This window comes from Musa acuminata, chromosome BXJ3-2, assembly GCF_036884655.1.
Source record: "Musa acuminata AAA Group cultivar baxijiao chromosome BXJ3-2, Cavendish_Baxijiao_AAA, whole genome shotgun sequence".
Classification (NCBI taxonomy): domain Eukaryota; kingdom Viridiplantae; phylum Streptophyta; class Magnoliopsida; order Zingiberales; family Musaceae; genus Musa; species Musa acuminata.
This window is the reverse complement of record NC_088350.1, coordinates 24,841,925-24,869,899: the sequence shown is the minus strand read 5'-3', so window position 1 is coordinate 24,869,899 and position 27,975 is coordinate 24,841,925. Positions and strand designations below refer to the sequence as shown.

Below are 27,975 nucleotides of genomic sequence, written 5' to 3'. Positions count from 1 at the left end.
TTCCATGGGCACATACCATTTCCATTATAAAGATGGGCCGATCAAACCGGTCCGGCTCAAATGACGCACGTGTGGAGCCCCTCACTTCTACACCTCACACGAGCACAATTCCTTGCTCCGCCTTTGCCTCCCCCCTCTCCGCTCCTCTCTGTCCTCTCTTGCGGTGGAACGACCTGGAAATGGCGGCGGCTCTCGCTCGTCTCTCGCGAAGAACCCTAGCCGTTCGACCCCGCCTTATCCCGCTCCACCGCCTTCTCTCCGCCGACGCCACCGCGGCGGCGGCGGCGGCGGTGGCGCCTCCGCCGCAGACGGCGTCGGATCGCGTGAAGTGGGACTACAGGGGGCAGCGGCGGATCATTCCCCTGGGGCAGTGGGTCCCCACGATAGCCGTCGATGCGTACGTGGCCCCCAACGTCGTCCTTGCCGGGCAGGTCACCGTCTACGACGGCGCCTCCGTCTGGAACGGTGCCGTTCTCCGCGGCGACCTGAACAAGATCACCGTCGGGTTCTGTTCCAACGTCCAGGAGCGCTGCGTTCTCCACGCTGCCTGGAAGTCTCCCACAGGTCCCCTAATTCCTCGATCTAAATTTGCCGTCTGCCCTATCTGATTGATTACTTTTAGGTTTGATCCTTTCGACTGAGTGGAACTTGATCCGAGTTGATGACGTATGCTCTATAATTGTTTCATTTCTTTACCAATTAGGAAGCAATTCTGCCAATAACAGATGATATTTTTTGTGGGCTATTATTAGAATGCATCACGACTGTGGATATCTATAACATCGATTTATAGAAATTTGGTTCCATATGTTGGCGAGATAAATTTTTTTAACTATTTTGTTCTATGCTGGATCTTGGAATAGTCAGAAGTTTAGGTGTGGATTATCTTAGACTTATATGTGGGAGATTTATCATGCGATGATAATAGGTGAAAAAGAGATGCCATGGCATACACACATTTGAGGGTCACCATAAAGCAAATGAGGATCACCAAGTTTTGTTGGAACAACTAAGTGAAACGGGAAATGGATGACGACTTAGTTCATATGATGATTGAACTCAGTTTGTTGGATGGCTAGGTTGCTTTTCTCTGAAAAGCTGGTGGAGATAAGGGTATCTATTTTTATCTTAGAGGTGTTTGATTTGGCAGGCAAATATAGTTTGGGTTAAACTTGTTCAAAACGAATAATTTTTTGGATCTCAAACCAAGTCAAAGAGTATTTGATCACATTAGCAACCGAAATCTGATGGCTGCAAAAAAAATTGCTTTGTCTGCTAGATTTATGAAGTATAATTAACATAGGATATGAATATCCAATAGAACCGGGCGATCTATTTTGAAATTTCCTTTTGCACCCTGAACAATTATCAACAATATGTTTACTGGACTAAAAGATGTGTTCCTAATTGAGGAACTACACTTTATACATCTCTTTAAATAACATGAAGGTTTCTGGTTATAGATTTCAGATATTACTTTCATTTTCTTAACTGAGGGTTCTCCTAGATTGCTATTTTGGTAGCATCTATTAATGGTTGATTAATCTATATGACATTATAGAATCAAAAGTTTCCAAATTCTACCTTCTGGAAACTCGCCAGAATTATCTGATCACTTTACATATTGTTAAGGGCAAGCCTTGGTGTCACGCCTCAATTGCTATTTTACAACATACATGATAGAGTTCATTTTCACCTACAATGGTAAAGTTGTATATATATTAACCCTTCCTATACCCTGTGTTTGAGGGAGCCTTGTGCGCTTCACCATCCTTTTCCTTCATATTGTTTTGTTAATCATGTAAGCATGTTTGGTGCTATGTTAAGGTCATCTTTTTGCAACCTTTGGTGATCAAGACAGACTTTCTGCTCGCAGAGCTATGACTGCACTCATTGACCCTTTTTTTATCTTATATTGATGGAGCCAGGTGCCTCATGTATAGGCCACCCTTTTTTACAAAGAGATCACATATTTATATGTAACTACATATGTTTTCTCTCCCCCAAATATACTGACTTCTGGCACTTTTAGGTCTTTAGTTAACCCCTTGTCGTAATCTTAACCAAGGTTCTGAACATCATACCGTACTGGTGTACCGATTAGCTATCAGTATGGTATGTACCGAGTTGTACCAAGCATACTGACACATGATACACTAAGGTGTACCAATGTACTGCACCAAGTGGTATGGTACGATATTGCAAATCATAATCTTAACAAAGGTCTTTTGAGCATGTTTGAGAACCATAATCAAGGTGGAATTCTTCTAATTGAAGCCTTTTATGCCTCACTGGTTTGTGTTGGTGGGAATAAATTCTTGTTGTAATTGTCCTGTGGATGCATATCATTGATAGTTTTGTGTCTACTTACAAATAATGGATCGCATGATGATAATAGTTTGTGAAGTCTAATAATTTCTTGCTTAAATGAAAGCTGGATTTTGGTGAAGAAAAGCTTTAGGTTTGTAGCCGTCTTGTGTTCCAAAAATCACATGAAAGCAAATTTTATGTTGCATTTTCACATCCTGTTGGTTGTTTCCAATGAAGAAAATTGAGAAAATTAGTGCTGTAAGAGAAGGAGATTATGTATTTGAGGTTGCAACAGTTCAGTTTGAAGTATTAAAACATGGCTTGATAACCCGAGCAGCAGTTGCAAGGGCCATCTATGACTGATAAGTGAGATACAGGGGACTATGTTGCCTGAGAAAAGATCTATACATGGAAGTTTGGCCACTAGTAATGAACTAAAGTATTGACCTTAGTGCTATGAAGAGACTAAGGCAATGGTATCTACACATCCACGATCGAAGGTCAAAGGTAGGACTATATGTTGTTGTTTTGTGACAGAGGCTACGCATGAAAGAAAGCCAATGCCTTTCTCTCAGGTAATTAGCATTTAGCATGACAGAGAAGAGTTAAGGATAAGATAAACGAAATTGCATAAGGTGGTTCTGTGATATTTGTACAAGATCTGCATTCTGGAATATAAGGGTAGGCAGGTTGATTCAAGCTTGTCAGTAGGGTAAGAGAGAAGAATAATGGGGATTTAATCAGAAAAAAAAATGATAACATTTGCTATAGGAGAGAGACAAGTGGCAAAGGATTCATGTATCTGATCCCAGATACTGGAACAAAGGCTTGTTTTAGTTGATTGTAGTAATACTTCAATGGTTTGCATGATAGGTCCCTGTCTATGGTCATTTGTCTTGTTAACAAATTGTGCTTTGTTGTTTAAAGGCTCCAATAGGATGAGCTCCATACAGGAGCTAGGCTCAAATTAACTGTGGACATTGCTATTTGTTGCTATTATTGCAGTAAGAAAATTTGACACGAGTTCAAGCCTGATCAATTATCTTACTTTCTTTAGGGATGATTTGTTTCAACTTTTTTCATGAGATAATCTTCCTTTTTGACAAAATATTTGGTTGGCATAGACTTTCTTATTTTTAGATTCTTCAAGCAATTTTCTACTTGTGTGGATGAAATCTTCAATCAAGCTCTAGAATACTCATTCAAGCCTAATTTTTGACCTCTTCCAGTGTTTTGTTTGACTTCCTTTTTCGTTTCCCTGACCAATTTAGGAAAGTAAATTAGAAATATATATCATGTTGTCATATGGCACCCCAACTCCCAAAACTAATTAAATTTATTGAATAGAAAATATAAATCAATTTAGCCCACATCGCATACTGGGTGTTTGGTCAGATTGAGATACAAGAGGTGTATATACCATTTTAGTGTATATTTGGTGGATATACCTCAATCAACAATGTTAAGGACATTGCAAACATGCCGCAAATTTCTTGGCGGAATCTAAATCACTGTTAGTTTATCTTGAAATGAGGAAATTGAATACAGATTTCAGTTCATTGTTATGTTGCCTTCTTCCTGGTTTTGCTTTATTGTTGAATTGGTTGACATTTTTATGGAAATCCCATCTCCGGCATGTTTCTGTGTCAGGACTTCCTGCTGAAACATCCATCGACAGATATGTCACTATTGGTGCTTACAGTCTCCTTCGGTCATGCACAATTGAGCCAGAATGTATAATTGGTCAGCACTCCATTCTCATGGAGGGTTCACTGGTAGAGACCAATTCAATACTCGAAGCCGGGTCTGTGCTTCCCCCTGGTCGTCGGATCCCAACTGGCGAGATTTGGGCTGGCAACCCAGCTCGTTTTGTTCGAAAGCTGACCCACGAAGAAATCCTAGATATTCCAAAACTAGCTGTGGCCATTAATGATCTGATGCAGAACCATTTCTCCGAGTTCCTTCCGTATTCCACAGTTTATTTAGAGGTGGAGAAGATGAAAAGGGCCCTCAACATTTCTATTTGAAAGAAGAGTGTCTAGTTGGAGCTGAAGGTACAATAAGCAGTGGCAAAAACTAGATGTGTATTTTTTGTCATCAAAGACTTCAGATAGTTTGCTTTCGAGTCCACTGGTGAATGCATAACAATGAATGTTAGTTTTCTCTGATGGCTGAATTGGCCTTCCTTTTCTATTGTTTGTTTCAGTAGCTAAACCTTCAACTCTCTTTGGTTCTTGCAATAATTGAAGGAAGTATCTTGGGCATGTACTACATACTGTTTCCTGAGCACCTTCCTTTTTTAAGATTGACCATAATGTAGAGAGCTGATGTTGGTCCTCTCAACTGCTGACCTTGTGGCATTTGATTGTTTCAGATTGTTTCAGAGCTAGTTTTGATAATTCTTAGCACCTGCATTTGCTTATTAACTTCAGAATTGAGGGATCAGCTATCATCTTTCAAGCTATTCAAAATTGGATGCCTGAGGAATCACTGGAAGATGAATTTTACCAGTATCTGGACACTCATAGCAGAGCATGATGAGGGGGAAAAGGGTTTGGGTATGCTTGGAACACTGGTTATTCATCAGATATGATGACTTGGGATATAGATAGATACATATGTGATAAATATGAATATAGGTTCATTTGGTAAACTTAAAAGCAGAGGGAAGAACTATAGAAAGAGCATGCTATTCATAAAAAATCAATCAAATAATACATATATATATATATATGGAAAATTCTGGATATATGAAATTTAAATACCACTAATTTCGAGTTCTTTCATAAATGAGACAATAAAGGAGGAAAAAAGTAGGGTTGTGTGCCTTCTCCAATGAAGAAAAGCTTGAGGTGGCCTTCAAAGCAAACACTGAAAACAAGAAACATCACTGCCATTTGCTTTCATCAGGAAAGATGTTGAGAAAGCTCCTCAGCAACAAAGTCAGAAGTGAGCAAGAACATCAATGTTTGGACAAAGCAAAACAAGAGTTTTAGTCGGTACAAACCCTCGAGGAACTAATACCATTTACAGGACTACTACTACTACTGCCAAGAAAAGTGTAGAGATGGGGAGGCTCCATCGTTGGCACCCTCGCCACCTATCTGAAACATTCCCTGGCAATGGAGATCAGTATCGGAAACCAGAACTCCACCCGCTTGCTCATCCTCAGCCCCTGAACAAGAGAACTCCGTTGGCAAGACACTGCCGGAAGCTGGAGAACCAGAGTAGGGATTGAGACTGCTGTACTGAAGACTCGGAACAAGTGGCTGACCCACTGGAATCCTATTAGTAGGCAACATGTGGTCAACACTAATGCTCGAAGTTTGAGTTGGTGATGACAGAAGAGAGAGAGCACACTCGGAGTTGATAGCTTGGGTTAATCCATCAGAGAAAAGCTTGCTGCTGCTGCTGCTGCTACTACTTTCTACCGAAGGAACGGTGTTGAGGAGTGGCTGACATATTGATGCTTCTACGGCTGTTCTGCTGAATGCCGCTTTGCCATCTTGTAAGAAAGGGAACTGCTTCCTTTCTTTATAGCTGCAAGAAAAGGATCCAGGAAAGTGGTGTTGGCTGTCGATGAGATGCAGCGGGGTGTGATGGGTGTACAGTGCATCTTTCTCAGCTTTAACAATGGCAGACCAGTTGGGCTCTGTTGGAGGAGCTTGGGATATATATGCACAGGTTGAGAACCTGGTCCCTGCATGCCGAGTTGAAGCCTTTAGAACCCTAATTAGGGCATCAGTGCATGTTGTGTGCTCCGATTTCCAAACAGCCAGCCAGTAAATCGATTCAGATGACAGAAATTTCACCAAAAAAGCAGGCCTTTCGTTCGCGAAAATGGAGAAATCTAAGAAAGTTCATACCTTGTTGAATCGGAAACAGGTTAGCAGAAGTAGTTGATTCTGGTTGAGGTTTCCTTCTGCGCCTGTTGTGGCCATCGAGACGTTTCCTGCAGCTTCGTTTTACCTCATCGAACTCTATCAGCAAGTGAAACCTGTTAGCATCATCAAACCATCAATCGTGTGGTGCCGACGATGAGGAAAAGGAATCAAACAGATGAACAAGAATTGGAATGTTTTTGTGGATGAAGTGTCGAATTTTTGAGGAGGTGAGTCCACATAACTGCGGTTTCTATTCTGATATTATATGACAGTACGAAGAAGACAGTGGAGTTATGATTGAAATTTGAATGCTGTTTTCCCCCTTTTATGATCCTATTTTGCTCCAAAGAATCCAGAGAGAGCAATTTTGCAAGTGATAGCATCACAAACTCAAGGAAGAAGAAGTTGAAAGTATTAAGTTGATTCTGCTTGCCAAAAGCAAAGAATTGGAAAGAAGGTGAGGACTTATCCTTTCTGAGTTTTTGTAGTGCAGTATGCATCATCAGGCAAAAGATGCTCAAAGAGAGATATATACTTCTGAATGATTTCTTTGGCAGAAAAAATATAATCTGCAGACAAGATTATGCTGAAGAAGGTATAGATGTCTGAAATCAATTTTCCACAACAGAGAAATAGCAGAAGTTATGTTTAATTGGAACAGCTTGAGATGTTCAAGTTGGATAGTTGGACTCTGGAAATTTTGACCAATATGCTATGGTTGATTATTGAGCTGAAATCAATACAAATTTACTAGAAGATGAACTAAATATAGAGAGAGAGAGAGAGAGAGAGAGAGAAACCAGGAGCAAAGCATACTCCTGGAATCAGAAAGATGATACAACAGGGAAACAAGAAGAATCCTTGCAAGCAAATGGAACAAAGTAAAATGACAAGGAAGAAAGAAGAATTGATTTGCCAAATGAAATAGAGCAAAAATAAGGTGCCAGAATAGAGCAACACCAAATGAAAGATGCAGACTTGATTTGCCAGAATACATTAGAAAATAAGGTGAGAACAACAAGTAGCAGAGGAAGACGAACAAAAGATGAAACTCTTCTCCATGATCGTCTGAAATCATGGCATCTTATGGAGACTGCTCAAATCAAACATTTGCAGCCTAGAAGAAGAGAAGCTGGTGCTTTTACCATCATCACACAGAATCCGAGAAGATGGGTCGGCCATGAGGAAACAAAGCATGTAATGAGAGCTTTACCATTCGGCTTGCAGGTTGCCCTGTTCTATATGCATTACCTGCTGCACTGCTGACAGAAGCGCTGCTCCACGCCGCCCACCATGACGATCGGAGTCTTGGAGTGGATTTCGCAGACTTTGTGGCGCCTGTGATACTCCCTGCAGTTGCTGAGATCAGAGTTGCAGCCGTCGACCGAGCACGCCGCGTTCTGGCTCCCGGCGCCCGGTGCTCGAGCCCTCTTCGATGGGCTGGAGGACGACACCGCCGTCGTCGTCTTGGATTGGCTCTTCCATTTCTCCGGTGAGCCCCCGAGCTTCAGATCGACGGAGCAGTCCGCTCCCTCAGCTTGGCTTCGGAGGTTGCAGCTTGGCCCGACCACTGCGCCCATGCTGGGCTCCGCACTCTGCTCCAGCTCTGCCAAATCCCACGGAGGCATCTTGTAATCCCATTCCATCGAAGCAGGCGTGCTTCTCTCGTCTCTTCGCTTCCAGCTCGATCCACGAAGTAGCTTTTCCTGGTAAGACGAGAAGAGCAAGGCGACGCAAAGTGTTCGATTCCCAGAGAACAGGAAGAGCAAGCGCAGGCAAAGGAAGAAGAAGACACAGAGACTACCACCTCCACGAACTCAGAAAAGAGAGATCACAGCCGTGTGAGTTCCATGGAATCGAGCAACAGTAGGATCTCAAAAGAGGTTAACAAAACAAGTGGACAAGGTGGTAGGTGATGAACCGAGAGGTAAAACCAAGCAGAAATCTCGAGAGCCGAAGACGAGGCAGGTCTTGCACAGGACTGCAACGCCAGGAACAGAGGGCCTATGTGGTCTTCCCAGCCATCAACTGCCTTGCATGGTCTCAATCATTGAGCTTTGAATAGGATGAGCGAGAGAGAGAGAGACGTAAGTTGACATGGAGGTAAGGACAAGTGTAGATATAGAGCCAGAGAGGGTAGGCTAGCATCATTGCAAGTGGTGGAACAGTGAATTGGATAATGCATCAAACCTCGCTTAGATGATGCAGGAGAGGCAGGCGGGGGTAGAGATTCCTCTTTCTACAGTTCCCTCTGGGCTCAATGACGGTGAGCGAGGGATGGAGGGAGCGTGGCATGGAAAGCGACAGAGTGGTGGTCTGTCCAGCTTCTGAATCCCGGACAAGTGGAGGTGAAGGTGGCGGTAGGTATCTCACACTCAACCAGTGTTGGGATCACATGCATCCACGGTTTCGACTTGGCTAACATCTCTCTCTTATCTTGCTGTGGTTTCTCTGTTCTTTAGCTTGCTCTTGCGTTTCATCTGCTCAGCATGTCTCCCTCCGTAATTACACGTCACAAGTGACTCGATCACTCCTTCCAATTTATTATCGAAGAATCTGAATATTTATCATATAAATTTAATAACTTCAATATATTTAATAACTCATTTTAATTCTACAAATTTTGAATAAAATTACTAATTCGTTTGGTTAATGAAGATTATATTCAATCATCACAATCAAATCCCTCCTCCATTGATTTATGACAGCAAATAAGAACAGTTTAATTGTCATGAAAGCTGAGTTGGGGTGTCATTATTAGGTCCTACTCCTAATCAAGTCATCGATGTCATCCACACTCGGAGCCTACCAACACCCGCGGCAAAAGTCTCGTTAATTACTACTATTATTATTATTACTACTAGTATTATTATTGTTCCTTGTAATTTGGTGGACCCAAAACGTGGCAACGCCCCGACCGTGTAAGTTTCACTTTCCACGACCTCTGTCTACCATCGGATCACATCAAGGCGATCGCGGCAGAATGTTGTCGGCATCCGTCGACTTTCTGCCACGTGTCCCCCCGCGCTCGGTCTTCTTCCCAGTGCAGGTGTTCCCAACAAGTGCTTTTATGTTAACGTGGTCTTCTGGAAACGTTGGCAGCGGAGGACCATCAAGTATGCTGATTATTATTTATTTATTCGGAGGAATTTTCCTTTTTTTATATATATATAAATTTTTTGGACTCAGTAAAACACGAAACCTATCATTTCAACGTGTAAGTGTTTGTTTTCTTGGGACAAAATATTTTTTATTGTTTTATTGCATTTGTCATTCTCTTATCTAAAGATCTTATTATGGGGCCTTGAGATCTCTTCGAGACTACAAAAAGAATGTAAGAAAGTTGATTGTTCTTAGATATATTATCTCAGAAAAAGATCCATATAACCTATCCAAGATAATGGAAAGACATGAAAGATTTATCGATTAAGAAAGGGATGATTGGAATGCCACAATAGAACAATCAGACTCTTTTGACTTGATGCAAGTTGATGTATCATAAATCTCAAGGGTGGGTGTACATAATAATTATCAGTATCAAAATTGCTTGATTCCACATTCTGGTTTTTTGTTGGTTTCTCACTCCAATTCTGCAATCACATGGAATCATAGGAATTCACAGAGTAAGAGTGCACTGATTGGCCTCACCGGAAGTGGGTCGTACCAGCAACGAAGGAGGAGTTCAAAAGTTTCCATTTGTTGTAGCTTCTGCTCACTAAGCTCATGATCCTAATGCACTCAAAAGCAATCAACCATGTTAATGATTTTCCAGGTATAAAGAACAAGCAGACATCCTATTCCATAGGCTTTTCCAATTGCTTTTGACATTAAAAAGAAAGAAAGAAAAAAAAAAAAAGTCTACAAACTCAGAAAAGAGAGGAGGCTGCGCACCTACAGGAATTCTCAAAAGAGTGGTGAACAAGCTTCTGATTTCTCTTTCCCCACTCCTGCACCAGTTTCAGTGCCCATAAAGGCTTTCCAATAGGGGAGCATGTTGCACTATTTGGTATAAAGAAACTGTAAGAAAGTTCTTGGTGTGTTTCCCTCGTTGCAGGATCTGCTTTAGCCAGCAAAGTATTGTTGGAGTAACACAGCTGCACTCTCCTCCATACCTCATCCTCTTTAGCAAAAGCAAATGTCACCATCTGTGGTGGGCACTGGCTTTCGGAAACAAAAGTGATGCATGGCCACAAAGGCCTTTGTCCTCCATCGAAGCTGAGAGAGTTGATGCCCTCTGGTATTGGGAATAAGGATTCCAGATTTACTCCACCTTCCTTCTCCCCAAAGGCATGGAATAAAACAAAGTGGTGGCTTAAGTTCTTGCCAAGATCCCTGGCCTTTACAAGCTAATCCTATGTGTGAGAATGATGAGGAATGGGCTGTTACAGTTTCTCCCTTTCAGCAACATTTCATGTGGCCTTCTGCGCTCAGCTTTTGCTCCCACACACTCTCTCTTTTGGTTGGTAAAAAAAGACAGCAGGTGTCCGTCAGAAGAAACAACTGAGAAGCCCACTGTCCCTTTTACATCTCATCCATATTTCACTTGCAACAACTGCAGCATGGGAGCCCACTGACATCAACGAGGTCCTTGTGAATTTTGTCGTCTTCAATAATTTAGGCAGCAATTTGGATGATGCTAGCAAGTGTTGAATCCTTCAGCACTAGTTTTTGAATTAGCTTTCTTAGGCAGATAAATCAAAAAAGGAACCGTAGGGACTAGCATAATGAGGGTCCTGCAAATTTCAGAGAAGAAATTTAGGAAAGAAAGATAATCTAGGAATTTACTTGCCTCTACTGCTACTATCATTTTCTTTTTCTTCTCTCTTTTTGAAGTAAAGCTATCATGATCCATATAAAAACTACACAACATAGCATCAGATATAAACTTACGCGCAACAAGATATAATCCATTTAAAAACTGATGCGCAACAAGATAAATTCATTTGTACTTTTTAATCATCTGACTGCATGTTCTTACAGTGTACATAAACACCACATATCATTTCACACTTTTCCTAGTCATGCTCAGATGCTTCAGTATTGACCATTTTCACTTATTGTTCTCCAAACTGAAGAGAAGAAAAATCTGTGATGAAGACCCTGATCAACTGATAAGATATAGAAAAAATGACCAGTACTTATAGTGGGCATGCAACAATGTTTAAAGAGGAAGACATGCGTGGGGCCAATAAGCACTCAATTTCAATCATGGGGGCATCAAAATCTTCATCTATCAAAACCAAATCTGAGGACTTTTAACCTGTGAGAGACAAGGCTGATGGTGTACTACTGGCTGTGAGACAATCAAAAGGATGGTAGAGATAGAAGGGATTTAAGGCATGACATGGGGAACTTTTAAGACAGGAAGGGGTTTGCTGCACTCTTTGTAATTGATGAAAGGGGACAACAAGTTGGCAAACAGGAGCAGCCTCGTATGCATGTACAAATCCAAGGGTCCTTCAGGATTCATACGACATGTGATGTGCTTCCTGAAGTTGCACATCGCAACAAAACAGCCAAGAGCAAAAGGCAAGAAGTTTTCTCACTCTCTTTTCCCAAGAGGTATATAGCCAAGGAAAAGAGAGAGAGAGAGAGAGCCATTGGAGATCAAGATGTTAAGGTGTTTCATCAAAAGAAACTACTTCAGAATTTGACCATTTATGTTTGGTTTGTGTGACAAGATAAAAGCCTTGCAGCAACACCAAGAAAGAAACAAAAAAAATTTATATGGTTTGACACATGTATTACCTCTGGAATCTCAGTACAATATGGACACAAAGAAAACCCTAACACTAAAACCAGACCTAATTTAGTTACTACTTACTTCTGGCTTCTACTTTTTTTCATTTTATATTCTTCCAAAAACGTCAGCATCTATTCTCTTTGCATTTTCATGCTTCATCTTCTAATTCTTGTTCTTTTGGGATTCCAATTATATGTTTGCTATTGAAATGAAACAGAGACTCCAGTTTCATGAAACGTAGCACAGGAGACTAGTTCTGTGAAAAGACAAAAGACTAGGGCTGTCCTTTGGGCACATAATGGGAGATGATGTAGGAAGCAAGTCATGCTCATCATCCTTCACTCACACTGAATGACAAAAACTTCTAGGCTGAAGTGATGTCTCCTTCATAATCAATTACAGAACATAGCAAAGGAAGCGTGGGAAGCTTGATGCGACCATCTAACTACTATCACTGGATGATAAGGAGAAAGCATGGAGGGATAAAACCCTAGCGATAAGCTCTACAAGGACAAAAAGGTTATCCTTCAATAGTTGCAGCCAGCAACTTGGCTACAGCCCCATTACTTCCTAAACATATAAAAGAGATACATACTCAAATTTAATTTCTAATAGAAGGGATTATTTTCGTGCCTTAAACTCCGATCAATCAAGTTACAAAAGAATAATCTTAACACCAAAAGTTTGTTCTCTGAAAGAAGGAACAAATTAAAGCTTATTAACAACTACCATCATCTATCTCCATGCCGATCAAAAGAACCAGAAAAGAAGAAAAGGAAAAGGATCTAAACATAAGGTGGTGCCCTCAAGTCTGATCTACAAGCCTTTGGATTAGTAGAGGTTGATAACAACAATACCAAATAGTAGTGCTCTTGCAATACATCATATGATGCTCCAGAACAGTAGGAAAGTGATTGGTTTCACATGTGGCCAGCCTGAATGATTGAAAATGAAGTGTCTAGTTGATTTAACTCTACTACATCTAATCCTGCTATATGACCTTGGAATTCCGGTGCTAATTCATCAACTTGTGTCATCTGTTTACCTTTTAATTCAGCCAACCAATGTATTAAATCTGCAAACCAAGATAAGGGGCCAAGTATTAAATATTTTAAAATCTTTTTAAAAAAAAATCCCTTCTTTTGCATGCAAACCAGGAACATAATCATTTAGGTGGCCACCAGTGAGAAATGACATGATTGCAATGATCTGGATAAGAAAAATCACAACCTCAACTGCAATGATATTGTTGACCCTTAACCAACAATTTTCTGCCAGCTTTCTCTTTCTTTTTAGAGAAGAGCATCTCGAAGGACTTACTCCAGTAGAGCATAGAAGAAGCTTGAAATAGATGTAGAGTAGTTACTTTACCAATGCGAGTGTGATGATAAATTCATGTTGTGGTTGCACCAATCATTGAAAACCCTAAGCAGACCTACATTGACTTTGAACCAAACAATAAATGCAGAACTGAACATAGAAGCAGATAATATGCTTTTAATACGACGCAGTAGTTCACCCACACTGGACCACAAATGGTTGCTGCATGTACAACCATTGCCTTCATACTGGTCACTGTGGTACTGTTGTTGGGCACAGGACACATGAAAACTCAGCAAATGAATCACCAGAATGGTTTGCCAGGACTACCCCATTTAAGAGTAGTAATATAATGATAGAGCTAATAAAGGATATTTAGCTCGAGTCTAGCAATCATAGTTGATGGCAAAAGCAACGAATTAGACATGAAATGGCAGTGTTCAGTGATGATTATGCAAGTCTCAATTATTTATACAAGGCCAATATATTGTCCCTAAAGTGTATGTGGACCAAGTAAAAGTGAACTGAGGCCAATCTGCACCACTTAGATCAGCTTGAAAACAATTAAGTTGCTCGCCTATACAGCAGTAAACCTTATCTAATTTATGAACCTACAGGCCTAGTTTGTAGTACAGTGGGAAAGACTGGGCCATTGCAGCATAGATACACCAAGTTCCATACTGTTCTGCCATCAATAGATGGCGACATTGGTAGAAGGGGTACCCACCACCCATGTGATGGGAAATGAGATGGGCCTTCACCGAGGGAGACAGTCCTGTTCAAGCACCGATAACCCTGCTCTGCATCTTGTGGGGTTCAAACTCTTGCAGTATAACATTTCACAGTTTTCTTTCCTGAAGTTATCCTATCACCAAATATTAAAAGCTTGACACATCGAAAAAACAGTCTCAGTAATTTCAGTTCAATGGCTTCCTATTTTAAGACACAGGAAATGTTTTCAAGCAAAAAAACATGGGCTCTAATACATGATCAACAAGTACGTGAGATGTGAATGTACTCCATTTGGTCTCATAATTAAAACTTCAAAATTATCACATAAATCATTCCTAGTTGTGCAAAAATTCGGTATGTTAGCTTGTGGTCTGATTCTCTATGGCAAGAAATCAATGTAACTCGCGTTCTGAAGGCATGAAACTCGTGTCAACTATTTTATACAGAAAATTCATCACTTAGGTCACAAAAATAAATTGAGCCTTGAAGATTCCTAAATCCAACTTTAAGTCCATAAAAAAAATGCAGGAATAGCAATTGTGGTAAGTGAAAAGTTAGTTTCATGTTACCTTTTGGAGAACCATTTGGCTTGAATAAAAGTGCAGATTGGGATGATTTACCCCATTGCCACGTGAGGCAGCAAAAACAGCCTCAAAGGTCAATTTACAAGCTATCTGAGACTGTTCACATTATCATTTTGATAAAGGTTAGAACTAGTAGGAAACAAGGGGTGGAACCTTCAGCTTGAGATTGTAAATTTCGTTTGCTCGATTCTGTTTTATCCAACATGTCATCTGATGAAGCTCACCAATCTTGATTTTACCAATAGCAGATCTCCAAACTTCCTCACTGTTAAATATAGAATGACAACTGAGATGGAAAAACTAGAAGGACTAATAGTGCAAACAGAATTCTTATGCAACTCCTATGCTTTCACTGGATTCTCTCCTTCAGAAGCAGGGTTATACTTGATAGTGCAAACAACTGAAATGCAGCTGGCTTTTAGCTGAACATGATGTTTTTTCCACTTCTCGTTTCTTTTGTATATCTTTGTTTGTCATTTCAGATCTTCCACATTTCTATGCTTGGATATGCACCACATGATGTGTATCCATATCACTAGACAATTTAATCTTTCACCCTCTTTCTACTCTAACATGATTCTATTTGCTTACTATCACTATTATTTCAAGTGGAAAAATCAGTTTGCTTTATTTTTAACAAGATTTGCTCTCTTCATTTCAGAAGCTAAAGAGAATAAAGTGCATAGCAAAAAGATATCAAAATATATTATTATGAGAACCTTCTAGTCCCTAGAAGACATCCTCTAAAAGGTCAACATGATCTAACTTATCGGCTATATGAACTAGCACATTTAATGTCTGCTTATGCCCTAACTTTGTGAACCTATTGATATGGGTCAAAAATCCATGGAAGATTATTGTTCATGACACCTAAATTATTTTCTTGTGATGTCCCAAAAAGGACCACAAACAGGGGTGTAAAGATAGAGGCTCACTTTTTACATTTTGTAGGTAACAACCAGCTTCTTGGTGAAACAACTAAATTTCCACAGTTATAGATGCCAGTCCTGAAGAAAACACATAGACTTTTTTTTTTTGCCCTTTCCCGGAACACTTATGAAAATAAAGTTGCAGCTAAATCAGCAAAAGAACATCTGTATGCAATTCCTAAACAATGACAAAGCATCAACTCGGCTAAGCAACTCTTTATATTTTCTGTCTAAACTAGTATTTCATTCTTCAAGCTTAAGACATTTTGACATGTGAGACCAAAGATAAACTCGAATTGACATAATAGAATTTCATGTTGGAAAAGAAGCTTTAGCAGATTGCAATGGTATATAAAAGAAGCCGATAGTCGCAATTGCCCTGGTAAGATCAGATGCAGATGCGGTTCAGGCAAATTCAGTAAATCAAATGCGCAACTCTTTATAAGCTATTCATTCTCATATTAAAATCTTTTGGAATTTGCAAACCATTTCAATCATTCTATTTGTGATCAAGTGATGCAACTCAAACGTCTCCCTCGATATGCTTATCCCACAGCCAATCCTAGCATGTATAATCTACAATATTCATTCAGTTTCTGCTTGGTTCAAACTTGACGGTTGATGTCTCCATGGAATGGAAAAGATACAATGACACACCATATGTCTCTTACTCTCAATCGCCAAATCCTTTCGTCATATAGAACATTAACAGGCTCTTCATCTCATCGGTCTTTTTCCCACGGGAAAAGCCATCCCAAACCCCTTAAGGACTGCATTAGAACGGTTCAAGATACAACCAGTTCACATCAAACCCTAAAGGGACCAAAAGCAGAGAATGGATAGGTGGAATAGGGTTTCCAAATCTAAAATGGGACAAAGGCGAGAATGTGAATGGGACGCGTACCGGCCGGACCTCGACGGCGGATCGGAGCGGCGGCAGTGGCTGGATTTCTCTGGAATCAAGAAAGAGAGGCGCGACCAATTAATGAAGGGGATATGGGGCGGGAAACGCTTCCCGCCGTTCCAACTCGAGCTGAGTAGACTCGGGCCGGGGAGTCAAAACGGTTGAGGTGACCGAACCGTCGCAGCTTCTCCTTTCGCAGGGAAGTTAAATTGACTGGCGGAGGATTGTAAGTTACGATGCACGCTTCTGATGTCCGTTCAATGTGATAGGACGAACGGTTGGATGGGGGTATAGGGTCGGCAGGGCCATGTCTAAGTGTAATACGAGAGGGAGAACGAAACGGGGCAGGTGGAGAACGCGAGCGAGAAACGACAGGTAACCCACCCTTCTTCACTGATCGCCTTCCATTTGCTTCAAGATCCGTGTTAAGGCCGATCTCGGGTGCGGTGAACGGCACAATGGACGATGCGCACGGGAAGGGTCGGACGCTGCACCTCTATTAAGGTCTGCGTGGGGAGACGTGGGACCCGAGGCAAGCTCGGTGGGGGCGGAAGAACCGCGAGGAAGCGCCAATCACCGAACGCGTGCGTGGAAGAACGGGTGGCTAATCTGACACCGACAGTTATAGATCATTAAGCCTACCGTTTCTTATTCTCCAGCTTAATTGGTGTTACCTTAATGTAAACAGCATATCTTGTGTAACATTTGGATTGCATGTCACAACAGCTAATCTCGATCGTAAATGCATACAAGCTGTTATCCATCTTTCTCATCCTATGAAGTTTAAAAGATAGCATATAAAGTTGTAACAGATGATAGCTTCGAGAGGAACAACAAATAGACGAGAAGAATTCCCCTGGCACCTAAAAAATAGGGTCAAGAGATTATTGATATTCCGATAAGAGAACGATGTACATGAGCAGATCTGCAATGTTCGACTTCCACGACAAAACCACATAAGAAAATAGAAAAGAAATAAGAGAGATTGTTCGTCATGACGAGCTATTATTATCCTCGTAAAGCAAGCGCCCAACTTGGGAACCACGTCCATAGCACCGGTAGATGATACTGAGTATACGCAGCGTGCATGAGACTTCGAACTTACTGATAAAACTCAGATCTGATGGTCGAGCTTTGGTGGCAGCAAAGCGATGATACTCCTCAAACACAGAAGACAGGCACCAGTTCTGTAACTTTCTGAAACAGCCCACAAGACACCCTGTCCGATGCTGGAATACCATTTGCAGATGAAAGAATGTAAGTTCATTAGCAATTCAAGGCACTTGAATGAATTTGATGTGCGTCAATGTGATTCTTTTACCTTCCCCCTTTTGCAGTGAATCAGAATTGGATGATTCCTTACATCTGCAAGGACAAAGAAATTAAAATGATTTCGACAATAAACATATAGATTGAAAAAGAGAATTAAAAGTTCAAATTTTGCATATTTGTGTACCAAGTAAGACTGCGAGAGCCCTCATGATAGCATCTTTTGGCAAGGCCACAAGAGACTCCTGCAGGTGCAAACCTTGGTTACATGAAAAACAAAAAAGAAGTAGAATTGTTGGAATTATGGATATTAGCTTTTCCAATTTGTTGTTGTTCTGCTTTTTGCAACGCAATAAAATTCAAAGAGAATCGTATGCACAAACAAGGGTGATATTGATCTAACTATATGAAACTCATGACTCGACATCGTCACATGAGTTCTACTGTTTGCTTGTCAGGTTGAATCTTTCTTGTGACTATATGAATACCTTAAACAGATATTACAGTGAACTCTCATAGAACATCTTTTGTCACAATTCAAGAAAGTAGGCAATTTTCATGGTAAGAAGAGATTGGGTACCTTTTTGATGGAAGGGATAGATAATAGCATTATGGGCAATGAACTTTGGAATTAACATGATGTGCTACCCCTCAGGTTTCATAAAAAGAAAGCCAAAATGTGATTTAGGACAAAAATCAAAATAAGCATGTTTGATCTAACTAATAAGAGAGATCGGTACACGTAGTCAGCACAGCAGAAAAGCGTGTAATGACTGAATTTTTCACCATGAAACGTAAATAACACTAATGCAGGTTCTAAATAAAAAAAGCTACCGGTGACATTTAGCTTGTGATCATCAAAGAGGTCATATATTATCACATAAGGTACAGAAAAGTGATGATCATGATGATGTCAATGAAATTGCTAATAAGATCACCATTAAAATTATTACTTTGATTTACTGATTAACAGAGCCAAGGTATAATGAATAACAATAAAGACAACAGAACTCCCACAGAAGGTTCAATGAGAACACTTAATGGACTTCTTTACAATTAAACAGAATGTACCAACAGTGCAGATTTAGAATTTAGAGAGAATAATAAAGACAATTTTTCTACCTTGCTTCCTTCAATCCCGAACTGGAACAGACGAATCCCATGGGAGCGAACGAACTCGGCATTAGCGTCCGGGTACGGCTCCGGGCACAAATACCTGCAACCAAATCCCCCACAGCATTCGCACCAATCCCTTCACCCCCAATACAAAAACAAAAAGGGAGTACGCATCGACGGAAACAACTTCAGATTCGGGGAAATTCAAAGCCACGAGAAACTCACACGATGGATCGAAGGTTGAGCCCTTCCAAGAAACGGAAATTGGCGGCGGTGGGGAACCCCGAGCGGTAGATCCACGTATCCACCATGTTGAAGTTGTAGGGCGGGAGCAGGAACGATTCATCTCGAACGACACCCAATCTTCCATCTCCAACTTCATCCGCACCATGATTGCGCTCGTACTCGTCGTTGTCGACGTCTTCGTCGTCCTCCACCGACGGTATGTGTACGTATTCGCCACAATCGCCCTCTTCCGATCGGAAGATCATAATATCCCGGTGATGGGATCGCAATGGGATCGAAGCGATCTCCTCTCCTCGCCTCCTCCTCCTCCTCCTCCTTTAAAGCGCGAGGCGAGGGTTTCGAAGCCAGAAGTCGGTTTGCAGAACGGTGGCGGATTCGTTTTCTAATTTTGGCTACGCCGTTTCGGATGGAACGAATCCACAACCGATATTCTACTTTACGTAACGAATTAAGTCGCCGGGGTCCAGGGAATGCGGTACGATGTGCCGGAGGTGCGTGTGAATAAGCTACGTGGTGTATTTCTAATGGTCGTTCGTAATGGGGCCTCCAGCTCTCTAGCCAATGGAATCTCAACACTTGGGGGTGGGAGCAGCCGGGGCGCACCCCGGAAGGGTTCGTGGTCGTTACGGCTGAGTCACGGTCAACAAGTGTGCACACTCGTCCCGCGCACCCCGTTTCTGAGAGGTCCTTTAGCGTCGGGGCCCACAATAATCCGAGTGGGCCCACGGTCTTTGATGAGATGACGACCGCAAGTCAGTTTGGAGTCCGATTCGCGGACGTCTCGGAGACCAACTCGGGCTCTATCGGATCTGTGGGCGCGGGTTTCGGATCTCTAAGCACATTTCATCCCTTTAGTAGCTAAATTATTCTTCTATTGAAGATTTCTTAGTTTTAAAATTGAATCGGATCCAAAACTAAACGTGCTATTCGAATTCAAATCCATTATTCCTATCTAAAATCATATCAAATCTGATCGAAGATATCAGTACCGAATTTAGTTTCACATCGAAATTATATCCATTTAATTGTGTTGATAAATAGATTTTGTTGGATTTTTGTAAATTTTCTTTTACATTATTATTTGCATTAACATTGAATTCCTTTTTATAACTTCCCAATGCTACATATAGAGAACTGCAACAGTTTTTCTACCTTTTTCTATCATTAGCATTGATTTAAAAAGTGAGAGGTTTGATTGACTTCTGAGTTGTAGATAAGGATGAGAATTATTTGGGATACATATTAGTTTCACTCGATTTAGAACCTATAAACCTAACCCTATCTAAATTTAAAGAGAGAGAGAGAGAGATGCTAATTTAATATATTAATTAGTTAATTAACTAAATTAAAAGATGGGGGTTATTGATTATTAATTTAATATGTTAACTAAATATAACATGATATTTTTAAAAATTTAAATTATATCTCAAGCATATGATATTTCAATTTAATCTCACACTGAAAATATTCAATAGTTTGGGCCAATGATTTAAGCTCAACAAGTTATTTTGGTTATTGATATGAGGATTACGACGTGTGATTAGCTATTGACATCTTTATTCGATTGACATGTCACCGTTAGCAACCCTCACCCCATCAAATATATTTGCTAGCATTGTTACCCACATGTCACATCATCACGATTATAACCACGAGCTTGAGCATCATGAGTTTTGTTGGTAACACCCCCTCCCCCAACATAATCTTATAACTTAGAATTCTTCTTGGCTCGGCACCACATCACTCGGAAATCGGTGATAATTTTACAAATTTATCTTTAGTTATTTCTTATTATATATCACTGAAAAATATTTCTACACCAATCACGGATTGACAACTGGTTACCATCGAGGAACTAATATGGAACGATCGGACACACATCCATAGGAAGAATAGTCAACCTGGTGGACAGTGCATGACTCACTATGTGCTCGAGACTGTACGGGTTGATGCTGCATAATTTAGGCCCAAATGGTCGACCCACGTTGTTAGGAATGTATGTATCAACCGTTCGCATGATCATGCTGAACAAAGCATCAACATCCATCAATAACTCACATACCACTGAGTCATCTCCAAAGGTATAAATATTAATTCCCTAACTCGGAGAGCAAAATGATCTATCTTACACTCTATAATCTACTCACTAACTTAAGCATCGAAAAAGTCGAGTTTAGATTCCACCTTCTGACATCGATCTATCGTGCGGGGGTGCACCAGAGACCAGATCGATCAAGTCCCACCTCGGGTCGACCACAATGAAGCAACAAGCCTCGAGATTCGGTCCACGATCGATCTTGTACATTCGGACCGAACCAAATTGCAATGTCTCCCCTATCACGATATAAAGTTATATAACATATATGATAATTTACTTGTGTGTTCTTTTATATTATCTTTCTATAAAATTACAAAAATATAATTTTTTTTATAAATATACATATATATATATATATATATATATATATTCTTTCATATAGGTAAAAACAACTAAGTTTATGATAGCACAGAAACAATAGCATAGCATGAGAGAGGTCATTAACTCAAATAATCAAATATTAACGATGAAATTGTCTAAAGAGATTTGCATGCCGGCATAGCTAATCAAGTCCTTTTGGCTTATAGCTAATGTAGCAGATAGAGACTATGACGGGTTTATACTATATCCAAACCGTTATTTTGGCTCTGCAACATTAACCTGACTCCGAAACATTGACTGATACAATAAAATCCCGTTACGTTGCACATAAATAACGGAAACATAAATGAAATAACAAGTTTTGATTGATACACACATAAAGAACCGTTACTTACTATTCACATATCGGATTCGGGGTTACCGTTATATCACCATAACGGACCTTCATAAACTAAAACCCGGGGCCCGTTGGCTCCACTCGCCACCGCAAACGTCTTCGACGAGAGAACGAGGCGCAAGTGGCAACCGGAGGCCGGCGCGGGGAAACGGCGGAAGGGATGGTGGGGAAGAAGAAGGTCGTGCCCGAGTGGCTCAATAGCCCTCTTTGGTCCTCCAATCTCTCCGACGATCGCCGCAGCTCCCGCTACGAGACCAGAACCCTATCTCCGGAACCTTCTTCTCCTCCTCCGGCGCCGCCGCGGCCTGAGCCATCCCCTTCCCGGCCGCGGCTAGCCGTGGCTCAGAGGTCGGAGATCGGAGCCCACTCCGGTGAGCTGAGCCCGTCTTGGTCCTCGCTGGAGGAGGAATCCCGCGAGTCCCAGCTCCTGGCCGACTTCCAGATCACGGTTAGGGTTCTGTCACATGGATGCGCTGTGATCTTGTTTCTCTCTTATTTTCCCCTAGGATTTAATTGAACTTAGCGTCTTTGGTTCTCAGTTATCTAGTAGGATCATCAACCTAGGGGAATTGCGGAGGTTGGCATTCCAGGGTATTCCGCATGGCGTTCGTCCAACAGCATGGAAGGTCTTGAATGATTCCTTTTCAAGTTCTTTTTATCCCACTATTATTGCCTTTTCTTTCAGCTTAGTCACCATGATTTGTGTCAAAATGCTCTTCTTTATTATAACTTGTAATCTGTTTAGTTTGTCGTAGCACAGGTAATATTTCTCCATTTAACATGGGGAATTATCAACAATTGATAGTAATTTGTCCAATAAAGAACATCTGACTACTGTTTCTTTTCCATTATATGGGAATTTATTGGTTTTTTTCTTTGTAGTTAACAGCTATTGTTGGGGTATTTGCCACTAGATCGCACGTTGTGGGCACATGAATTGGAAAAGAAGCAGACTCAATATTACACTTTAATGGACGAGCTTCTACGGAACCCCGTAAGTTTTTCGAGGGTTCTGGTACAGGTTTTGATATTGGATTCTATTATTTATCTGTTAGGACCCTGTGAACCCACAAGGTTACAGTTGACATCCATTCGTATAGCATTTTTTTGTTTTTTTCGCTTATTCCAATATGTTCTGGTCTTGCTGAAATATTCTGTTGCTAGTCAGTCGGAGATCACCCATAGAATGGAAGATTCAGCTGGTTCCAAGAATGAAGACTTAAGTTGTCTAAGTACTGGCTTGCTTTCGAGGTCAAAGATTATTCATGGGGAACATCCTCTGAGTCTTATGAAGAGTAGCGTGTGGAACCAATACTTCCAGGTATTATTTTTTAAATCAAAGTGGGAATTGTGTTGAACAAATGGCTGAGTTATAAACTTAGTCTTATTGAGAATACCTTCTCATTTCTTATTTTTTTCCTTATTAATACTTCTCATGTTGATTTTGTTAGTTTGCCTCTTGTTCTATCTTTCATTTATTTTTGAATGAAAAATGGAAGCCTGATGATAGAGAACCATTCAGTCATCCTAATAATAGTGAGCCTTAGATTGTTATTGATTGGCCAAATAGCAAATTTTGAACAAGTTTGGCATGTTATTTCTCTGCCAGAAATCAGTATACCTTGTTCAACTTTGATCTACAAGTTCATGAATGCAAATACTGCCTTTATCTAGTTTATTGCACAATCAGCTTTTCTAGTTGCAAACGAATTGTAATAGTGCTTGAAGAAAGGCTTTTCCACCATGACTAGGTGTTCACCCCTACATTGCACGGTCAACAAATTGCAATGCATGTTAAGCAGAGCAACTTTCTGCCTTTTCAGAAAGTGTGGGTAATCATATATAAAAAGAAGAAATATATCACTATTTGCGCCATGTCTTTGGAATTTAATAAATTAGTAAGATCTAAGTGAAGGCATGAAGTCTGTGTGCCCTTATTATAATGCAATGCGGGATTTATAGGGATCTATCACTGTTATTTTCTTTTTAATAACTGGGCTATTGCTGGTTAGTAGAATTAATCTGTATTTCATACTATTCTTGGTGATATATTGTTTCGAACCACATACTATTATTCATATCTGGATAGAGTTAGGGTACTTGGATCTTTTTGAGTTTTATCTGTACTTGTATTTTCTAGTAAGTCAGGTCCTCATAATCATATAGGTGTATCTGCATTTGCATTTTTTGAGCAATCTAGAGGTCCTTCATTGCTTGGTGTTGACATATATAAACAAATTAACAATCTACACCAATCAGGAGGCAGAGATACTGGAGCAGATAGATCGAGATGTAAAACGTACTCATCCAGATATGGATTTTTTTTGTGGAGGCTCATCTCTTGCAAAATCTAATCAGGTGATTGTGTAATTTCAGTGTCATTCAGGTTTTTAGCTGTTAGTTTGATGCATCTGCTTCAACTCTGAGCTTTTTTTTTTTGTCTTTTCAGGAAGCTTTAAGGCGCATACTTATTATCTTTGCAAAATTAAATCCTGGAATAAAATATGTGCAGGGAATGAATGAAATTTTAGCACCTCTGTTCTATGTATTCAGGAATGACCCAGATGAAACTAACGCTGTAAGGATAATGTTATATATGATGAATAAGTTACATGAGTGTTTTCACTTCTTTGTCGTTGTGTCTTCACTTTTTTTACTCTTGATAGGTAATGCCATGATATTGATGTTTAATCCTTGTCTGATAGTTGTGATAGCAAGGTAATTCAATTAGTTTGTTGTACTGCTTGTGGATTATATTGGACTATTTATTGAAGAAGTTTCTGGAATATGCTAAAGCAGTGTCATGAAGCAGATGCAACTTACCTATCTTCAATTTACTTATTGCTAGTTATTTACTTTCATTTTGATGAAAGAAAGATACTGAAAAGAAGATGGTATGAATCAAATGACTCATGGACTTATCCAATGGAATTAGAAACAGACTGATTCTTGTCTCTTGCACCTTTAAGTACAAAATTAACTCTTGGATGACTTTTTGTTGAATTATGCACTAAATGTTTGTGAAGTTTTGTTTCAAACTCATTGAGGAATTATTGGTGGAAAAATATTTGTGTGACGTATAACTGGGAACAAAGCTTGTTGTTGCAGAGAAATATGCTTTCCTGTCTTAATTTTTCCTGTTTCTATTTTCTGAAAAAATCTCTTTTAACCAATTGCTGATTATTATGGATGCAGTCTCATGCAGAAGTGGATACATTTTGCTGCTTTGTCGAGTTATTGAGCATGTTCAGGGACAACTTTTGCAAGCAGCTTGACAATAGCCTTGTTGGTATCCGTTCAACAATAGAAAAATTATCACAACTTTTGAAAAGGCATGATGAAGAGCTTTGGCGTCAATTAGAAGTCACAACAAAAGTGAGATTTTATTTGCAAGTTTTGAAGCTCTCTATGATTTTATTAAGTACATATTTTTTGTTTAGAAGATTATCTGAATTTTCTTTTGACTTCCATGCTGCAAAACTGTAGTTATTTAAACGAACTGCTTTTTATTCTCAATTCGGTAATTGACAATTGCGAAAGGTTATTACCAAAAAATAACTCAAAAATAAGTGAAGAAAAATGTTTTAATTGTTTTTGTGTTTTTATTCTTGATAATCTGAACATCTTCAATGAAATACATCCTCAAACAGTTACGATTTGTCTTATTGGAATAGAAGCCTACATGATAATTTATTGATTTCCTAATATTTTAAGATCCTAAAAGTTATAGCGGAGCCATATACTTAATTTCCATTTGCAAGATACCACAGAGGAGGGAGCCAAGAAATGTGTTGTTTAAAATTACAAAGTTTTTTGTGGTTTCACCCAAGGATTTACTTATGGTGTACTGGTGCTTTACCATATTGTAGTTGTAGATTGGTAGGGTTTTCCGGTACAGCATGTCTTTACTTACTGATCCGTTCTCTTCATTTACACTTAAAATTGGCAATGAAGTTTGCTAGATTGATGATCTATAAAGGATGTTATGTTATTAATGCTTATTTCCTGCAGAAACTCTTTTATCCTTGCATCACATGGTGCTTTTATTTTATATTTCATCTCTTTATTGACACTTTTGTACAAATTATGCACATTGAATGTAGTGATGTGTGGTCATTCATACATACATTCACATGATGCAATTTAGAAAATGGAACCTGAATAAGATTAAAGTTCTTTAGCTTCATTTGAGGTTGTGCTACACATATAACAATGACTGCCATGGCTACTGTCATACCTTGTAGCTATTAATCCCAGAAGCAATTGTTTGCGATGTTTCTGCTTGTGTTGCATGTAATTAGACTTTTCTGTTTGATTATTTTGGCTTGTACATATATGTAATGTATAAAGTGCAAAATGCATTAAGTTGCAAATTGATGATGGGTCTTTCCCTCATTTTCTGGATTTGTTCTAAATTTCCTAGAACAGACTTGATACTTCATCATTGATGCTTTAATGTTTCTTTCCTAGCGGACTCGTATTTTGATTTTCTATCATAACTTTTTGATCACCAGCTGTTTTTTGTGGGAAACCCAGGTAAATCCTCAATTCTACGCATTTAGATGGATCACACTACTACTGACTCAAGAGTTCAACTTTAGTGATTGTCTTCGCATTTGGGATACTCTTTTTAGTGATCCAGAAGGTCCTCAGGTAACTCGGGGCACTATTTCTGCTACCTCAACTTAATTGGTCCATTTGTTTGTTGAACAATTCATCGATGCATCTGGATTCTTTTGCAGGAAACCCTACTCCGAATATGCTGTGCTATGTTAATATTTGTTCGAAGGCGGCTCTTAGCTGGTGATTTCACTTCTAATCTCAAGCTTTTACAAAATTATCCAACTGCAAACATCAACCATCTCCTGCATGTTGCTAACAAGTTGCGAGGACCAACAGTTGACTAACCATCCATTCTTTCTACTTGCTTTTTTTCTGACACTTACGTCCATTAGCCGTTAGCTATATAAAATCTTAGAACGTCAGACACACTGATGATCAGTGACTCGAGCTTCACAGGTTTCTGGTTTCTTAATAAGGATGGCTATTCTTTTTCAATGGGTTTTCACTCCACGACCAAGAACTACCTGACTACATGGTTGCAATTTCCTTAAGTCCATGGTCGAATTATTGTGATTTATCAGTGTGCTGTTCTCGGATGAAACTTCGGCACATTTGAGTATTGGAAAATTACAGTAACTGTGGTTCAGAGATGTTTATTCAGAGTCCAACAGGGTTGTTCTGTGGTGGAGTTTCAACTGTTGTGAGAAAAATGAGTTGACTTATAGAAAACTTTCACCGATTTCACTTGTAGATAATGGGAGGCCTATATGCAAGGGGATCATTTTAGGTGTTTGATCCTCTTACATTTCACTTTGGTACTCAAAATCATGCATTCGAAATTGTATTGGATACAGATAGTGGGTGATTATGACTTGATGCATGCATCTATTATTGTGATTAGGAATGTTTTAAGATACATGCCCCTATTGTATCTGTCCTGAGGATGCATTACGTGTTGTATGGATTTAAACTGTGTTGTTCTCACACTTTTGAGTAGATGGGCTTTGGTATATCTGCTTATAATGTGATGAGTGGATGTCTTCTATTTCCTTGCCTTCTCAAAGGCGGCTCTGCCCGACCTAACACTAAAGGCTAGGTGAGGATCCTCTCCAACTATCCTTTGAAATTGGAATCTCGAATTCCCGTCGCTCGTCCATCCATCGGTATGAATCCGGGCATTCTTCGTGGGCCCGACGGTCCACTTAAATATCAACGGTGGGTTAGGACGAAACGCGTACGGTGATTGGAGAGGATCCTTCCGAACACCGTCCGCCCTTTGGCTACCTCGACGAGTCCGCAGAAGCGAGAAAAGATATTTGACCCTTTCGTTTCATAAAAAGATCCCCAACTTATTCGGCATTTCTCTTAGAACCCCTCAAGCAGAATTTATATTTGCACCCCTACGAAGATGTGTAATTACGTGTTCCATTTGCCAAAGATGTGATTCTCGTGCGTGCATCCAAGAAATATAGCGCTAATACAAAAATAAAATACAATCTTTTGAGAGGTTTATATGTAAAAGTTCCAAATTTGCCTTATGTTAGGTGAAGGACTGATAC

The 27,975-nt window shown here is 40.0% G+C and overlaps 4 protein-coding genes across 4 annotated transcripts; 2 read left to right on the top strand and 2 right to left on the bottom strand.

Moving 5' to 3' along the window:
* The first annotated feature begins 17 nt into the window (after positions 1 to 17).
* On the top strand, positions 18 to 4,581 carry LOC135631943 (gamma carbonic anhydrase-like 2, mitochondrial). The gene is made up of 2 exons (XM_065140110.1): positions 18 to 564; positions 3,961 to 4,581. Exons 1-2 carry the CDS (start codon positions 33 to 35, stop codon positions 4,335 to 4,337), a joined length of 909 nt encoding a protein of 302 aa, XP_064996182.1. The 5' UTR covers positions 18 to 32; the 3' UTR covers positions 4,338 to 4,581.
* Positions 4,582 to 5,260: 679 nt separating this feature from the next.
* Positions 5,261 to 8,347, bottom strand: LOC135630955 (squamosa promoter-binding-like protein 16). The gene is made up of 4 exons (XM_065138284.1): positions 8,002 to 8,347; positions 7,446 to 7,900; positions 6,177 to 6,307; positions 5,261 to 6,010 (listed from the first exon to the last, which is right to left on the bottom strand). Exons 2-4 carry the CDS (start codon positions 7,838 to 7,840, stop codon positions 5,355 to 5,357), a joined length of 1,182 nt encoding a protein of 393 aa, XP_064994356.1. The 5' UTR covers positions 7,841 to 7,900; positions 8,002 to 8,347; the 3' UTR covers positions 5,261 to 5,354.
* An 8,946-nt stretch (positions 8,348 to 17,293) lies between these two features.
* Positions 17,294 to 19,427, bottom strand: LOC135630981 (tyrosine-protein phosphatase DSP3-like). Its single transcript, XM_065138327.1, has 5 exons — positions 19,017 to 19,427; positions 18,798 to 18,891; positions 17,863 to 17,920; positions 17,728 to 17,771; positions 17,294 to 17,635 (listed from the first exon to the last, which is right to left on the bottom strand). The coding sequence occupies exons 1-5, from the start codon at positions 19,280 to 19,282 to the stop codon at positions 17,399 to 17,401; spliced, it is 699 nt and encodes a 232-aa protein (XP_064994399.1). The 5' UTR covers positions 19,283 to 19,427; the 3' UTR covers positions 17,294 to 17,398.
* Positions 19,428 to 21,940: 2,513 nt separating this feature from the next.
* Positions 21,941 to 27,428, top strand: LOC135630822 (uncharacterized). The gene is made up of 9 exons (XM_065138046.1): positions 21,941 to 22,301; positions 22,393 to 22,479; positions 22,743 to 22,847; positions 23,022 to 23,174; positions 24,113 to 24,211; positions 24,303 to 24,431; positions 25,049 to 25,228; positions 26,390 to 26,506; positions 26,596 to 27,428. Exons 1-9 carry the CDS (start codon positions 22,014 to 22,016, stop codon positions 26,758 to 26,760), a joined length of 1,323 nt encoding a protein of 440 aa, XP_064994118.1. The 5' UTR covers positions 21,941 to 22,013; the 3' UTR covers positions 26,761 to 27,428.
* Positions 27,429 to 27,975: the final 547 nt, after the last annotated feature.